This window comes from Myotis myotis, unplaced genomic scaffold, assembly GCF_014108235.1.
Source record: "Myotis myotis isolate mMyoMyo1 unplaced genomic scaffold, mMyoMyo1.p scaffold_m19_p_37, whole genome shotgun sequence".
NCBI lineage: Eukaryota > Metazoa > Chordata > Mammalia > Chiroptera > Vespertilionidae > Myotis > Myotis myotis.
The window spans coordinates 172,876-189,949 of record NW_023416343.1 but is presented as its reverse complement, the minus strand read 5'-3'; the positions used below and the strand labels follow the sequence as shown (position 1 = coordinate 189,949).

The 17,074-nt window shown below is 61.3% G+C and overlaps 1 protein-coding gene across 2 annotated transcripts in view; it reads right to left on the bottom strand.

The window, feature by feature from the left end:
• The window catches only part of ADGRD1 (adhesion G protein-coupled receptor D1), a 36,452-nt gene extending 24,039 nt beyond the window's left edge, over positions 1-12,413 (bottom strand). Inside the window, exons 1-8 of one of the 2 annotated variants that reach the window (XM_036303453.1) lie at positions 11,894-12,413; positions 11,772-11,808; positions 7,562-7,645; positions 5,913-6,008; positions 3,554-3,676; positions 2,208-2,387; positions 1,322-1,576; positions 265-326 (exon numbers count right to left, since the gene is read on the bottom strand). In XM_036303453.1, coding sequence (XP_036159346.1) covers positions 265-326; positions 1,322-1,576; positions 2,208-2,387; positions 3,554-3,676; positions 5,913-6,008; positions 7,562-7,645; positions 11,772-11,808; positions 11,894-11,962 — 906 coding nt within the window. In that variant the 5' untranslated portion in view covers positions 11,963-12,413. The remainder of the gene's footprint in view (positions 1-264; positions 327-1,321; positions 1,577-2,207; positions 2,388-3,553; positions 3,677-5,912; positions 6,009-7,561; positions 7,646-11,771; positions 11,809-11,893) is intronic. The other variant, XM_036303454.1, reaches the window with a different exon arrangement.
• Positions 12,414-17,074: the final 4,661 nt, after the last annotated feature.

Below are 17,074 nucleotides of genomic sequence, written 5' to 3'. Positions count from 1 at the left end.
TGTGAATGGACCCTGTCCTCTAACGGGGGTTTGGGGGGAAGCCGGGTCTGAGGCCGCGGCCTCCCCACAAGCTCCCGGTGCCCCCTGCCCCCCGCCCCCTTGCCCCCCGCTCCGGGCCGTCCTGCCTCTCGAGTCCTCGGCCTGGAGGCGGCAGCCGCACCAGCAGAGCTTTCTCCCCGTGACCTCGGCCCAGCTCAGCCCACCTGCTACGTCTCCCCAGACCCCGCGCGGCCCCAACAGGAGGGGCACGTGCCGTCTGCTCACCAGGCTGCTGGCCGGGGGCGTCGCGGGGAGGCTCGGGGCTGTGGACAGCCAGACGTGCTTCCCTGGGGAAACAGGGGAGGACGTGAGGACCACGCGGCACCTCGGCGCCAGGCTGAGCCCGCGGCGAGGCAGGCTCTGAGGGGTATGGATTGGGGGGCTGACAGGTGAGCTGCAGGGGGGGGCGGGGTCTGTACGCGTCTCCGGGTCACGCTGCTCCCGGGTGTGTCCCAGCTGCTCTCCGCACCCGCCCTGCAAATCGCCGAGTGGAGGGAGTTTACACAAGCTGTTCACACGCTCAGGTAAGGAACAGCCCGGCCGGTGTGGCCCAGTGGATAGAGCGTCGGCCTGCGGACTGAAGGGTCCCGGGTGCGATTCCCCAGCAGGGCACAGGCCCGGACTGTGGGCTCGATCCCCAGTGGGGGGCGAGCAGGCAGCAGCTGATTCGTGATTCTCTCTCTCCCTCTCCCTTCTCTGAGATCCACAGAAAGATATTTAAAATAATAAATAAATAAATACCCACTAGAAGGAGACTTCACTCACGTCCGGACAAGTTAGATGCTGATCCCGGGGACAGGGACGAGCACCTTCCCTCCCAGACGGAGGCAGGGGGGCCCCAGAAAGCGGGGGGCCCCGTCCTCCCCAACGGTTCTGTTATGCTTTCTATTCAGGACTCCATTTGGGTAATTTTAAATAGGGTCAGGGTCAGGGGTCAGGGTTAGGTCAGGGTCAGGGTCAGTGTTAGGGTCAGGGTCAGGGTTAGGGTCAGGGTCAGGGTCAGGGTCAGGGTTAGGGTCAGGGTCAGGGTTAGGGACAGGGTTAGGGTCAGGGTCAGGGTTAGTGTTAGGGTTAGGGGTTAGGGGTTAGGGTCAGGGTTAGGGGTTAGGGACAGGGTCAGGGTCAGGGTCAGGGTCAGGGTCAGGGTTAGGGTTTGGGGTTAGGGTTTGGGGTTAGGGGTTAGGGGTTAGGGTCAGGGTCAGGGTTATGGTGGGGAGAAGAGGCGGGCAGGGTTGGGGTGGATACTCAGGCCCCCCACCAGCCATGCCCCCCCCGCACTGACCCACGGCCGCGGTGAAGTACATGGCCACCTCCTCAGGGCTCAGCGCCCGCTCCCAGAGGATGAACTCGTCGAAAGCTCCGACCTCGTAGCCCCGGGGCTGGTCCTGCTCGGAGCTGATGACCAGGTTGGCGCTGGGCTCGCCGTAGGCGGGAGACGCCTTCCCACTGGGGTCCCAGGTGCTCAGGGAGCCGTTGACGTAGACCTTCAGGCCGTCCTCCGGCTTCCAGGTGAACAGGACGTGGGTCCAGTGGGGCCCTGCGGGCGGCGGGAGGGTGGCGGGCGGCGGGGCTGAGCGCGGGGACCTGTGCCCGGCGGCCTCCTCCGGTCGTAGACGCAGCCCCCTTTCCCGCACGGCGGGTCCCTGTCCCCTGGGGCACGTCCTCGCGTCGCTCTGACCCACTGCCCAAGCCCCGGACGCAGTTCAGAGAGACCCTGTTCTACTTCAAATTAAAGTGAAATATTTGCCCGGCCGGCGTGGCTCAGTGGTGAGCGTCGACCTATAAACCAGGAGGTCAGGGTTCGATTCCTGGTCAGGGCACAGCCCAGGTTGTGGGCTCCGTCCCCAGTGGGGGGCGTGCAGGAGGCAGCCGGTCCATGACTCTCTCATCATGGATGTTTCTGTCTCTCCCTCTCCCTTCCTCTCTGAGTCAATAAAAACAAATTTAAAAAAAGAAAGCGGGAGTCCACAGAGAGAGCACGTGGGCCTCTCCACACCCGCCCCTTCCCCCCCTCCCCCCCTCCCGCTCCTCCCCCCCCTCCCCCCGCCCCAGGCTGCCCTCCCTCTGAGCTCTTCCCAGCAACCCTCTAGGGAAGGGGTTCCCTGCCAGGCTCCTCGGCTCCTGTGTGGGGAAGGTCTCCCCGGGCCCCCGGGCGACGGCGCCCTCACCTGGCGGGCTGAAGGTGGCCTCCCACGTCCTGGAGTTGTCCCGCGTGTACAGCTCCACGGAGCCCCGGCCGCGGCTGGAGCAGACCTTGAACCCGTCGGAGACGACCTGCCCCGCGTAGGCCGAGGGCCTGGACCGGGACTGCTCCCCGTGTGTCTTCCAGAAGAAAGAAAAGGTGACCCCTGGCGAAGGCAGAGGCGGGGCCTTAACCTCCTTCCACAGACAGAAGCAACAGCGATGTTCCCCGAGGGCTCACTGAGCACCGGGTGCTTCCCCAGGAGTTTCCTGACTGTCACAGCAAACCCATTACACAGATGGAGAGACCGAGGCCACGGGCCCGAGGCCACTCAGCTCGTGACCGGGCTCTCGCCGGCTTGGCTGCAGCAGATAGAGCGTTGGCCGGCGGACTCAGGGTCCCGGGTCCGATTCCTGGTCAAGGGCATGTGGCTCGACCCCCGGCCCTGGGCAGGGTGTGTGCAGGAGGCAACCCGTGGCTGTGTCTCTCTCACATCGATGCTTCTCTCTCTCTCTCTCCCTCCCTCTCTCCCCTCCACTCTCTCTAAAACACAAAACAAAAACAATCAATGGAAAACTGTCCCCGGGTGAAGGTTAACACGCAGAAACGTGCCCTGTGATGTGGTCACCCCGACAGACGGGACTTGGGGGGCTGCTCGGGGGCCGCTGTGCTGTCCCAGGACCTGGCCACTTCTGGAGCCCGCAGCCCGCTCCCTGCGAAGGTGGCGGCTGAGCCCCAAAGATGGGGTCCCCCCAGCCTCTCCTCGTGGCGGCCGCCGAGCCCAGGATACCCGGGCCCCTGCCGGGCTTCCCCAACCCGAGGAGCAGCCGCTTCCCGGCGACGGCACACGGCGAAACGCTCGTCACTAAACGGATTCCCCGCGGGAGGCGCGGCGTCCGCTCCCCAGACACGCTGCTGCCTCTAAGAACGCGTTCTGTTGAGTCCCGTCTGGGCCAAACGCCTCTCCGTCCAGGAAGGAAAACAAAGCCTTCCGTTCGGTGCGCGAAGGCCGACGGCGAGGCCCCCGCCGGCTTGTCGCCGAGTCCGTTTCACCCACAGAAGCTGCTCTGAACCCCGGGCTGCTTCCATTTAAATATCCATCCAGCCCTGGACGGTGTGGCTCAGTGGATAGAGTGCCGGCCTGCGGACGGAAGGGTCCCTGGTTGGGTTCCCCGTCAGGGCACAGGCCCGGGATGTGGCTCCATCCCCAGCGGGGGGCGTGCAGGAGGCGGCCGATCCACGGTGCTCTCATCATCGATGTTTCTCTCTCCCCCTTCCTCTCGGAAATCAGTACAAATATATGAACAAAACCAAACAAATACGGCCACTCACCTTCGGGGCCGCACTGGGCGGGGTTGCTGACGCAGGAGGCCTTGTAGCGCCCGTAGAGGAGCAGCGTGACGCCCTTCTGCTCCCGGAGGTAGATGCCCTTGCCCGCCTTGCCCTCCACGAGGTCTGGGGAGAAGGGCACCAGCCGTGAGCGGCTCCTGAGGCCGGGAGCCCAGAGGTGCTTCCTACTGGCAGCCCACCACACTCGGCACCGTTCGTGTTTATAAGGGAACTAGAGGCCTGGTGCACGGATTCGTGCACCCGTGGGGTCCCTCGGCCTGGCCTGTGCCCTCTCGCAATCCGGGACCCCTCGGGGGATGTCGGACTGCCGGCTTCGGTCCCATCCCCGCAGGCAGGCCAAGGGACCCCACCGGTGCATGAATCCACACACCGGGCCTCTAGTATGCATATAGGATCTTTGGTTAATCTCTTCCCACCCCCTTCCCTCTGAGATTCATCAGTCTGTTCCATGTTTCCAAGCCTGTGCATTGAGCGTCTGCCCCCTGGTGGTCAGTGTGCGTCATAGCTACTGGTTGAATAGTTGTTAGACTTTTATATATCTAGACTAGATGTCTCTACTAGTACGTATTGCTATGGGATATTTGTATCAGCCTTAATTCATATTTCAGCATTAATCATTAAATTATCAATGGTCTATAAGCTGATGTGAATAGTAAATAATAAATTAATATCCATTGCCTGGCTGGCGTGGTCAGTGGTTGAGTGTCAACCTATGAACCAGGAGGTCACAGTTCGATTCTGAGTCAGGGCACAGGCCCCAGTTACAGGCTGGATCCCCAGTAGGGGGCGTGCAGGAGGCAGCCAATCCATGATTCTTTTATCATGGATGTTTCTCTCTCTCCTTCTCCCTTCCTCTCTGAAATCAATAAAAATATATTTTAAAACACACACACACACACACACACACACAAAACAAAAAACAATGACAACAGCTAACACAACAATAGCCGTCTGGTGTGAATATATATATATATATACTTTCAGATCCGCAAAAAAATCTATTTTGGGGTGTTTCGCAGAATTTTCGTAGTTAGCCCATGTGTGCCGTGCGATGGAGAAGGTTGCGCATCGCTGGCTGACAGAGTCGATAAGCGAGGGCTGTAAAAGCCGGAGCAATCAGGCCTTTGCAATTCACGGGGTCAAAGTCGCCTGGACACCTCCCCTGCGCTCGGCCATGTGCCGGAGGGGTCGCCGAATGCGGCTGCGGGAAGCCCTCAGCCGGACTGGCTGGGGGCCAGGTTGATGATGGAAGCCAAACACCTCCCAGCTGGGCGAGCAATGGTCACGCGGTAAAAAGAGATCAGCCCCGGCCGGGGTGGCTCAGGGTGGAGCGTCGGCCTGCGGACGGAAGGGTCCCGGGTTCGATTCCCGGTCAGGCCGCCTGCCCGGGGTGTGGGCTCGATCCCCAGCGTGGGGCGTGCAGGAGGCGTGCATGACTCTCTCTCATCAGTGATGTTTCTATCTCTCCCTCTCCCTTCCTCTCTGAAATCAAGAAAAAGGAGGGGAAAAAAGACCGTAAGTCTTTTCTTTAAAAAAAAGAAAAAAGAGGCGGGGAGATCAGAGTGCGGCCCCAGGTTATGGGGCCGACGTCCAGCAGACTGGCCGTCACCCCCTCGCTCTGCGCCGCGTAGGGACGCGTGGAGCGTGGGAGTCATTAGAGAAGACCGTCTCTCCCTGACAGCAGCGGGCGTGTGTTTTACAACACGGTTTCTAATGATTTAAAAAATTCCAGTAACAGATAAGATAACCGTTTCCCCGTGACACGGGCGGGTGTGCGCTGCATAAAACAGCGTCTAACGATTTAACAAAGAATCCAGCGAAGAAAAGCGATGTTTAATGTTGGCGAGAGGCCCCGTGTTTTACGGGGCTTTTAACATCCTCCCCCCAAGAGCACAAGCCCGTGAAGAATCCAAACAGTCTCTATTTTTAGAGCCTCCGTCCTGGGTCTGTTTTGTGCTGAAAAGGAGCAGACGGTTCGGAAGAGCCTGGCCCTGCCGGGCGGGTGTGGCTCAGGGGTTCCGCCTCGGCCTGTGAACCAGGGGGTCACGGGGGTTCGATTCCCGTCAGGGCACAGGCCCGGGTCGCGAGCCCATCCCCAGTGGGGGGGTGCAGGAGGCAGCCGATCCACGATGCTCTCTCATCACTGATGTTTCTCTTTCTCTCTCCCTCTCCCTTCCGCTCTGAAGTCCATAAAAATATATTGAAAAAAACCCACAGAAACCCCGGGTCTCCTCCTTTCCTGGGCGTCGGCGTGCCCGCCCGCTCACTGTGACAGAGAGAATTCACACGGAACCACACACCCCGGGGGCGCCCGCGGCGGACGGACGGGGCGCGTGCTCACCTATGGTCGCAGAGGCATTGGAGTAGGCAGAGTCATTGGTGGGCACAAAGGTAGCGTTATGGGAAGGGGGCACGGTGAGGTTGCGGGCTCGCCATGCTGGGTGGGCAACAAAAGGAAGAAAGCACAACAGATGAGTGACACGCAACACAGAGCCACGGGCACATCTCTCAGCGGCTCCCCGTCCGGGCGGGGCGCTCCCCTCGCCGCGGGAGCCCTCTAGGACCTCCCCCCCCCCATGCTGTGTAGCCACAGGACGGCTCACGACGGAGCGCCATGGCCATGGATGGAGCGCCATGGCCACGGATGAGGCCACGGGATGAGGCCACGGAACCTGGCCACACACTTTGGCCCAGCGAGCGGGCTCCACGCCCACCTGGACATCCCGTTGAGAGAGATGGCCTTGAGCTCACCACGGGAGGATGGATGGTGATGATGGTACAGGACGGGTGGGACAGAGACACGGCGTGGAGACAGGGACATGATATGAAGACATGTGCACACATGACAGAGGAGCCAGCCACGGAGACCAACGCTGCCCATCCACAGAGGTTTCCCCACAGCCGGGCTGTCCCGGCTCGCTCTGCGGGGTTTCCTCAGCCAATGGGAAGGGGCCTGCACCGCCTGGTGCCATACACCACGGGCTCGGCACGGCCTGCAGGGAGCCCTTCATCGCCCGCGTGGCTCGGGGCGAACGTCTACACGGAGACGTTATGGGGATGGAGGCGTCGGGAGCCACGGTTCGGTCACAGACTGTGTGTGTCTGAGGGATGACGTCCTCTCACAAGAAGGGTTTTCATGGATGAGAGTTTTCCAAACACCGAAAGGGGCTGATTGAGCCCGGCCAGCGTGGCTCAGTGGTGATCGTCGCCCTAAGGACCCGGAGCTCACGGTTCGATTCCCGGTCAGGGCCCAGGCCCAGGTTGCGGGCTCCATCCCCAGTGGGGGCCGTGCAGGAGGCAGCCAGTCCATGGTTCTCTCTCACCATTGATGTTCCTCTCTCTCCCTCTCCCTCCCTCTCTGAAATCAATAAAAACATTTTAAAAATAGAATAAAAGTTCTGATTAGAAAAGAAAGCGCTCAGGAATGTCAGGGCGTCTCCTGGCAGAGGTCCGGATCGAGTCAGAAGGAGACGCTTTCCATGAAGGTGGGTGCGTCCAGGAGGGGCGGGTGGGTGGGGGTGCACGTCGACCTTTGAACCGGGAGGTCGCAGTTCGCTTTCCACGGGGGAGGTGCCCTGATGCGGGAACCAGCTGATTGGCAGGCGGGGGCACCTTTGCAGAGCGAGACTGTGCGGCGAACACGCCAGCCCGTCCGGTGGGCACAGCCCTCGGTGCGTCACAGCTGGGCCCCCGCAGATGGGCACCGAGGTGACCCAGTCCCGAGTCCCGAGGCGACGGACGGACCCGCCTACAGCTTAACCCTCGAGACGCAGCATCCGGCTCCCGGCTGCCAGGGAGCGTACGCCGGCATGTTCTGAACCGATTCCGACCTTCGGGCCCCAAAGTCCCTGCTCTCTAGTCTGCCGCTTTGCAAGAGCGATGAACAGGGGCGGCCACACGTCCCGGCGGCCACGCACCTGCTGCCCCGCGTCTCTCCCGCGGCCCCGCCCCGCCCCGTGCCCTCCCTGGCGCCCTCGCACCCGCGTGTACCTCCGGCCGTTTCCTGCAGCTCGTGGATGCCGTCCACATGCTCCAGGGGCCAGTAGTGGGAGGCAGTGAGCAAGATCTTGAACCCTGGGGACGAAGGACAAGGCGTCAGCTCCGCGCTGGGGGTACACTCAATGCCCTCTCTTGCTTTTTATTATTTTTATTCTATTTTTATGGATGTCAGCGAGGGAGGGAGAGGGAGGGAGAGAGAACCATGGACCGGCTGCCTCCTGCACGCCCCGCACGGGGGATGGAGCCCGCACCCCGGGCCTGGGCCCCGACCGGGAGTCGAACCCTGACCTCCCGGTTCATAGGCGGATGCTCAGCCCCTGAGCCAGGCCGCTGGGCCAGTTGCTTTTCTCTCACCTCCCCGGTGAGCACGGGGACCGTCGCCGGAGGGGCCGCCCCGTCCAGTCCCACACTCCACGGAGGTCCCCCCTGGCCCCCTCGGGCCGCTCCCCAGAAGTGCAGGACTAAACGCTGACCAGACGGCCTAACGTCTGCCCGGCCCCAGCGCGGAGAACTAGTGACCCGTGTGCTCGTCCCACAATAAACGTTTTGAAAGAGAAGATAATGGGACCGTTATTTTCAGACGCTGTGTGCTCATAACCAACACGGAGAAAAAAAACAGAAAACCATGACAAATGAGAAAAGAATTTAGCGAGTGAGAAGCCGTTACAAACAATGAAGGAATGCAGCGCGGAGGCGGGCAGATGGCCTCTGCGGCCCTCGGCGGCTCCCTGGACTCCAGCGGCCGCGCTGGACACCACGGCGGGAACGCGCAGGTGCGAGCGCGTCCAACAGAGAGAAAACACGCGCTGCCCGGCCGGCGTGGCTCAGTGGTGAGCGTCGGCCTGGGAACCGGGAGGTCAGGGTTCGAATCCCGGTCGGGGCACAGGCCCGGGTTATCGGCTGGATCCCCAGTGGGGGGCGTGCGGGAGGCAGCCGGTCTGTGATTCTCTCTCCTCATGTATGTTTCTCTCTCTCTCTCTCTTCCTCTCTCTGAAATAAATTTAAAAATATATATTTTTTTTTTAAAAAAGAAAAATGAATAAATAAGCAAGAAAAACGAGGGAAACCTGGCGAGGGCAGGAGAGGATGAGGGTAAAGCCGGCCGATAAAGACGACGGGGGCAGCAAGGGCACAGGCCGTGGGAAAACGCCCGCAAACAAGTAATTGCGATTGAGGGGGCATTTCAAATCGGAGGAGACGCGGCGTTGGTCCGAGGCCTGAGAACCGTCAGCCACGCAAGGACCTCGCTCTCCGCCAGCGACGTCTAACGGATCGACACTTACATGTAACAAAACAGAGACGCTTCAGAGGCAGACGGGCGTAGATTCGACAACGGACATTTTTTAAAGTCGGCGCCGAGCCCTACGCCGAGCCACACGGGACGGGGGCCACGGTCACGTGACACACGGGGCGGCCACGTACCGGTTGCTGTTTCCGTGTGGCGCGTACACGACAGGAACAAAGCTCCCACTATGTGAAGAACATTTCCCCCGAAAGAACGTTGGGGAAAAGGACGTAAACAAAGACAAAATGCACATTATTTTTTAATACAGGAAAAGGTGCTGCCCTGGCCGGTGTGGCTCAGTGGCTAGAGCGTCGGCCCTCGGACCGAAGGGTCCCGGGTTCGATTCCAGTCGAGGGCATGGACCTCGGTCGCGGGCTCCTCCCCGGCCCTGGTCGTGCAGGAGGCAGCCCATTGAGGGGGCTCTCTCTCAGCGATGCTTCCCTCTCTGGGTCTCTCCCCTCCCCTCCCGCACTCTCTCTAAAAAGGAAATAAAATAAATCGATGGAAAAACCATCCTCGGGGAGGCCTAACCAGTACATATAACACGCGTCTCCGTCCTCCTGTCGCCGGCCTCCCTGTCTGACCTCTGGCTCCTCCTCGGGCCGAGGGCGAACAGCCTGGCTTGGTTCTCGGCTCCTCGGGGAGAAGGAGGCGGGAAAGGCGAGCACATCTGCTGCGGGCGGAGCAGCTGGCGCCTCCAGAGGCCTCCTCCTCACCGGCCCGTGTTCCCGTCCGTCCGTCCACCGCTGACACAGGGCCCAGGAGAGGGAGGGCTGCGTCCACACGGAGAGCCGCCGGCCCGGCTCTCCTGGGCCCGCGCCGTCTGCGGAAGGAGCCACGGTCTGCGGTCAGAGGGGCCCCGGGCAGCCACGCCGGGACCACTGTCTCCCACGCGCCCGACGGCTCCGGCTCAGCCTCAGCCACACGCCCGCGCCCGAGGGGCCGAGCCGACCACCCCCCGCGTGTGGCTCCGCGGCACCGGCTGTGACCTGAAACGTGTCGCCCGCAAGTCTGGCTGCCGTCTCCTCTCTCCGGCTCCTTGTGCAAAACCCGCCGCAGCGGGTGGACCCAGACACATCATCCCTGCCCAGCGAGGCCCCGAGAGGAGACCAGCCCAGCCCCACAGGGAGCAGGACTGAACTCAACCGCTCCTGGGAGCTGAGGGCCAGGCACGCGTGTGGACATGTGTGGACGTGTGTGGACACGGCGTGGCCCTGGCACACGTGGGAAGTGTCTCCCAGCCTCTAACTGTGTGAGCAGCCGGGTCTGGGGCCGCCCATCAGTGGTCCTGGTGAGGACACGTCCCCCCTGCCCTCCCCCCCCGCCCCGTCCTCTGTCGCTTCCTCCCCACGAGGCGACACGGGGAGGGTGTCTCGGCCACGTGTCCTCTCTCTGCCGCGACACTGGGACGTCTCTGCCCCCTTCCCAGCAGCGATTGAGCTAGAACTCGAGGACGAAGGACGGGTGGCCACGCCCCTCTCACGCCGATAAGTCGGGGCGTGACACCCGCTCGGCCTGCGTCACCGCCCGAGGGAGACGAGTCCCAGCAGCTCTGACTCACCCCCGGGTCCCGCGCCCACCCCGCCCACGGGCTCCGTCCACAGACCGGCTCAGTCCCGGGGCAGGACCCACAGCCCCTGGTTGTCAGAGAGTCGCCCCTGAGGTGGCGGGTGGGGTGGCTCACGGAGTAACGGGGTGGGGGAGGGGGGCGCCCGCAGCTCCGAGATGCAGGCCTGCCTCCCAGGGTGTGGGGACACTCGTGTGGGGTTCCTCCCACCACACACAGGCCTGCCAGGGAGCCAACGGGGGACGCGGCCACACGCCCACCTGGCTGCTCACGCGGGCCTCCCGTGTGTGCGCCTGAGCCTCCCCGTCTGCATGGGTGGCCCCACCTTCCGGCGAAGCTGTTTGCCTGTCCCCCCAACGCCCCGGAAAGCCTCGTCAAACAGCATCTAGGCCGAGGACTCACACAGCAAAGGATGGGGGGGGGGGTGCACCCTGGCCGGTGTGGCTCAGTGGATAGCACATCGGCCTGTGAACTGAAGGGTCCCGGGTCCCTTCCCGGTCAGGGCACAGGCCCGGGTTACAGGCTCGATCCCCAGTGGGGGGCGTGCAGGAGGCAGCCGATCTGTGATTCTCTCTCATCATGGATGTTCCTCTCTCCCTCTCCCTTCCTCTCTGAAATCAGTAAATATATGTTTTTAAAAAAAGGATGGGGTGGGGGGCCGCCTGGGGGCAGGGGCTCCTCCCGCTGCTCCCCCACCTCCTGGGGCTGCAGGCACCACGCGCCCGGGCCCAGGACGGCGACGAGGGCAGGGCTGAGGCTCTGAGTCCCCCACGTGGGTCCGCACTGGACACACGTCGTGCGAGACAGACAGACAGACGGACGGACCTGCTCGGCCTGAGGACGCCCCGTGTCCTGAGTCACAGGTTCCGAGTGACGCAGAGCAGGAGGCCCCGGCGTGGACACCCCCCTCTCCCGCCGCAGCTGGGGCCTCAAAGGTCGGACCTCGAGGACGAGAACGGCGACCAGGCCCGGCCCGTGTGGCCCAGTGGGAAGAGCATCGGCCTGTGGACCGAAGGGTCCCGGGTTCGATTCCGGTCAAGGGCATGCACCTGGGTTGCAGGCTCCTCCTCGGCCCAGGCCCTCGGCCCAGGCCCTGCAGGAGGCAGCCCATAGATGTGTCTCTCTCACATCGATGTTTCTCTCTGTCTCTCCCTCTCTCTTCCACTCGCCCTGAAAATCCATGGAGAGATATCCCCGGGTGAGGATCAGCAACAACAACAAAGAGAACGGCGACCGGGAGGGCCCCCCCCCACCTCCTCACAGACAGACAGACAGACAGACGGCGCCCTAGTGCCCGCGAGGCAGGGCGAGCAGGTAGCGCCGGACCGGACGAGAAGGAAGCTCCTTACCTGGATGGGCCTGCAAGCTGGACAGGGCTGGGCGCACCTGCACACAGAACACAGCAGCGTCAGCTGCCCCGCGAGCCAGCCCGTCCCAGCGCCCGGGTCCCAGCGCCCGCCTAGGACGTTACCTGGAAACTGCAGCAAAGGAGCAGCAGCCAGGAGGGCCAGCGGGGCCGGGAACGCGGCGGCTCCCTCATGGCGGCCCCAGGATGAGCGGCGACTGGGCCTTCAGCGGCCGCGCCCCGGGCAGAGGGACGCTGTCCCAGGTTCTCGAAAGCAGAGAGCGATCCGTGCCTGTCCCGCGCGCGGGGGGAGCCTCCGGACTGACGGACGGATGGATGGATGCACGGACGCACGTTGCAGAGACCGCGGGCGGCGGCGGGGATGCCGAGGAGCCGCTCCGACAGCAGACGTCGGCCGAGGGCAGGCGCCGGTCCCCGCGAGGGAGGGAGCCTGGCCGGCGCTCGGCCGGCTCAGCCCGCAGCCTTCATGCCTCCGTCCAGGTTTGAGCCGACGGCCCTCCTCCCCGACGGTGGGACCGAGGACCACGGGACCTTCGTCCCCCGCTCGCCCGCCAGGTCCTCCGGGTCTGACCTCGTCCGCGGCTCCCGGGGTGGAGGGAGGCAGTGGTGTCAGGCTGCTCCTCAAACTTTGTTCTGGTCTGTCCGCTATTTATATCCCGGCTGCCCCTCCTTCCTGGGTCCTAGCTCCGTCCGCTCCGCAGGACGCTGGGCGGGAGGCAGCAGATGCGGGGGGCGGGGGGGGGCTGCCTTTTGATCTGTACCCCCAGATCGCCATGAATATTAACAAGTGCACAGGGCACAACACAAACTGCGTTTGCCCCAAGAAAGGGGTGCAGAGGGAGCGAGCCCCGCCCACCGGCCAGCACCCGCTCTCTCCTTAATTAACCCTTCGGGGTGAACGGACGCTGTGGGGCTGTCTCCCGGGGACGCTGTGTGGCTGCAGCCGACCCCAGACCCCCCACAGCCCTCGGGACAGTGCTCCCCACCTGCAACAGCCAGGCCCTCCGCCCGCCTGCACCTCCGTTTCCTTAAGATGAAAGGGGAGCCCGGCCGGTGTGGCTCAGGGGTTGAGCATCGACCTATGAACCAGGAGGTCACGGTTTGATTCCCAGTCAAGGGCACAGGCCCGGGTTGTGGGCTCCATCCCCAGTGTGGGGTGTGCAAGAGGCAGCCGATCCAGGATTCTCTCTCATCATTGGTGTTTCTCTCTCTCTCCCTCTCCCTTCCTCTCTGACATCAATACAAATATCTTTTTTTTATTTTTTTTTATTTTTATTTTTTTTAAATATATTTTATTGATTTTTTACAGAGAGAAAGGGAGAGAGATAGAGAGTTAGAAACATCGATGAGAGAGAAACATCGATCAGCCGCCTCCTGCACATCTCCCACTGGGGATGTGCCCGCAACCCAGGTACATGCCCTTGACCGGAATCGAACCCGGGACCCTTCAGTGCGCAGGCCTCCGCTCTATCCACTGAGCCACACCGGTTTCGGCAATATCTTTTTTTTAAAGATGAAAAGTGTATCCACTCTAGTCCAAGACACACACACACACACGCACACACACACGCACACACACACGCACGCACACACACACACGCACACACACACACGCACACACACACGCACACACACACGCACACACACACACGCACACACACACGCACACACACACGCACGCACACACACACACGCACACACACACGCACACACACACGCACACACACACACGCACACGCACACGCATGCACACACGCACACACACACACGCACGCACACACGCACACGCACACACACGGTGCGTCCCGGCTCTCCCCTGCCCTGTGATGTAGCTCACACCCTCTCTGTCCCATCCCCCAACTCGCTGTGTGTCCTTAGGCAAGTTACCGCACTTCTCTGTTTCCCACTGCCTGTCACTGGCGTCTGGTCCCCCTCCATCGATGATGCATATAAGGCTCAGGCTGGGCTTGGAAACAGGGCAGCACCCATAGGTGTTGGCCGGTTCCTGCAGAGCAGCACCCCGCTCAGTCAGTGTAGGCGACAACGCGGTCTCCCTGGGCCTGACTTCACGTGGGAACGGAGTCCTGTGCACGAGGAGCCTCCCTCCCTACAGGGGATAGGAACGGACTTCGGTCTCCCGGAGGGAGGAGAGAGCCCACGTCCAAACCCACCCCACGCTGCTGTGTTGGGGGGGGGGAGGGGGGGTCCGGGGGCTGCAGCCCTGGCCGGCGACCCGGACCCCGAACCGCCCCGCGTGGCGGCCCAGGTGCCAGACCACCTCCGGGAGCTGTTATCTGGGGCCCTTGAGAACCGGGGACTCCAATCACAGGGCCCGCACAGCGATGACCTTTACCCGTCGCCCGGGCGTGAGGCGCCGCGGGGGAAATCTAATTTACAGCCTTTATCTTTGCGGTCCATCGGTTCCCCTCCGCTGGGGAGGAGAGTGAGCGCTGAGCTCAGGGAGGGGCCCGGACGCCGATATTTTTTCTCGGTTCGGATCTTGGCGAAAGAGGAATGAAACAGACCGCGCCCCACGTGGGCCTCGGCCGTGCCAGCCCCGACGAGGCCAGCGGGTTCCTCTTTTCACATCCGCGTTGTTCACAGACACAGGGAGGTCCCCGCTCCACGGGGGTAATAGAAACCGGATCGAAGCAGAGGAAGCAGAGCCCGCCCCCCCACCTCCCCCGCCCGCCCGCCCGCCCGCCCGCCGGCGTCCACAGGCCAGCACTTGGCTCATTCCCACCCGTACCTCCCTCACTTCTCCTGGCTCCGAGAGCCGGCCAGCCCACCTTCATTTTTTTAAAAAACAAACAAACAAAACAAAACAAAGAAGCGCTCACACCAGGCTGGTGTGGCTCAGTGGTTGAGCATCGACCTAGGAACCAGGAGGTCAGGGTTCGATTCCCAGTCAGGGCACAGCCCCGGGCTGCGGGCTCCATCCCCAGTGGGGGGCGTGCGGGAGGCAGCCGAGCCCTGGTGCTCTCTCATCATGGATGCTTCGCACTCTCTCCCCCTCTCCCTTCCTCTCTGAAACCAATAAAAATGTCTTTAAAAATAAATAAATAAAAGACATGCTCACATTTGTTCGTATTTGTCTTTGTTAATCCTCACCCGAGGACCGTTCTCCACTGACTTTTAGAGAGAGCGGGAGGGAGAGGAACACATCGATTGGTTGCCTTCGCACATGCTCCGACCAGGGCTGGGGCCTGCAGCCGAGGTCCATGCCCTTGGCCGGAGTCGAACCCGGGACCCTTCAGTCTGCAGGCCGACGCTCTTTCTACTGAGCCACACCAGCTGGGGCTATTTTATCTTTTTTTAAAACATATTTTTATTGATTTCAGAGAGGAAGGGAGAGGGAGAGACAGAAACATCAATGATGAGCCCTAGCGGGTGTGGCTCAGTGGATAGGGCGTCGGCCTGCGGCCTGAAGGGTCCCGGGTTCGAGTCCAGTCAGGGCACAGGCCCGGGTTGTGGGCTCCATCCCCAGTAGGGGACGTGCAGGAGGCAGCCGATCGGTGATTCTCTCTCGTCGGTGATGTTTCTCTCTCTCCCTTCCTACCTGGAACCAACAGAAATGTATTAAAAGCCGCTGACTCTTACCCTCTGAAGAGGCGGATTCTATGCGTGTGAATTTATGTCTCAATAAAAAAGACACTTTGTCAGACGAGCAGTCCCTGCAGGAATGTCCCGGCCCGGGCTCTCCACTCGAGAGAAATGTGGGCGCACACAGAGGGATAAACACCGCCCCCCACCCCCCGAAAGAAACGAAGAGGCCAGGAATGGCTACGACTCGGGCGGGTAGAAAAGACCTTTCCTCTCATTTGTAGCTGCTATAAAAATCACGGTGTCTCGTAAAAAGGGTGGGAGGCGCCGTGGGTAGACAGCATGTGTCTGTAAAAATAAACTATGATGCCCGGCCGGCGGGGCTCAGTGGCTGAGCGTCGACCTAGGAACCAGGAGGTCAGGGTTGGATTCCGGGTCAGGGCACAGGCCCGGGTTGCAGGCTTGATCCCCAGTGGGGGGCGTGCAGGAGGCAGCCGGTCCATGGTTCTCTCTCATCATGGATGTTTCTCTCTCTCTCTCTCTCTCCCTCCCACTTCCTCTCTTTCTAAATATCCATAAAAATCATTTAAAAAAATAAAAATAAGCTGTCTGAAAATGTCACAATAGCTGGGAGGGGGCGTGGAGGAGACGGCTGGGGGCTCGTCTGATTGGACGGTAGAGTGCGATCAGTCAGAGAGACATCCCCTTGGCAACCCCTGGGGCAACGTCATGTGGTTCGACCTTAGGACAAGCGTGGAAAAGCCGGTGCCGAGAGCTAAGGACTTAGCTGATAATAAGACAAGATGGAACCATGACAAACCCTGAAATAATCCAAAAGCAGGAAAAAAAATAAATAAAAAGGGCTAAAGAGCACAGAGATGGAACAAACAGAAGAACTGGGAAGAGCGCTGACTTCGTTCCGATCGCATCCATCACCGCGCCGAGTCCAGATGATCCAAACTCACGCAGCGAGCGCCGGGTTTCCCGCGTTGGACAGAAATAGAAGGACCCAGCGTCTGCAGGAAGCACGCCTTCGATGGGTATGTGCAGCCGGGCCCCCGGCCGGGGAGGCTCAGGGGCTGAGCGTCGGCCTAGGAACCAGGAGGTCAGGGTTCGATTCCCGGTCGGGGCACAGGCCCGGGTTGTGGTCTTCATCCCCAGTCGGGGGCGTGCAGGAGGGAGCCGGTCCATGATTCTCTCTCATCACGGATGTTCCTAAATCTCTCCCTCACCCTTCCTCTCTGAAATCAGTAAAAACATATACTTTTTAAAAAGATGGCAAGGAAGGAAAATATGTGTCTATTTCTCCTGTAATTCAAAACCACAGACATGGAGGCTTGGACACTCCTTTCTCAGTGACAGCCAGAGCGAGGAGACAGATCGTTAGCACGGGACTTAGAAGACACCGACATGATCAACCATCTGGATCCAATTGTCGTTTACGGGACACTCCACCCAACAACGGCAGATACACAAGTGCTCGCGGGACGTGCGCCACGACGGGCCGTGTCCTCGTCTGTGAAGCAAGCCTTAACCCGTTCAAAGGGGCGAACTCACTGAACAGAATGAAATTGAGCTGGAAAATCAGTCACAGAAAAATAACAGGTAAATATCCAATCACTTGGAACTTAAACCACAGGTTCCCAAATGCCCCGCAGGTCAAAGAGGGACACCCAAAGGAAATTAGGAAATATTAGGCACCGAGTGAAAATGGACGTGCAACCTATCAAAACGTGTGGGATG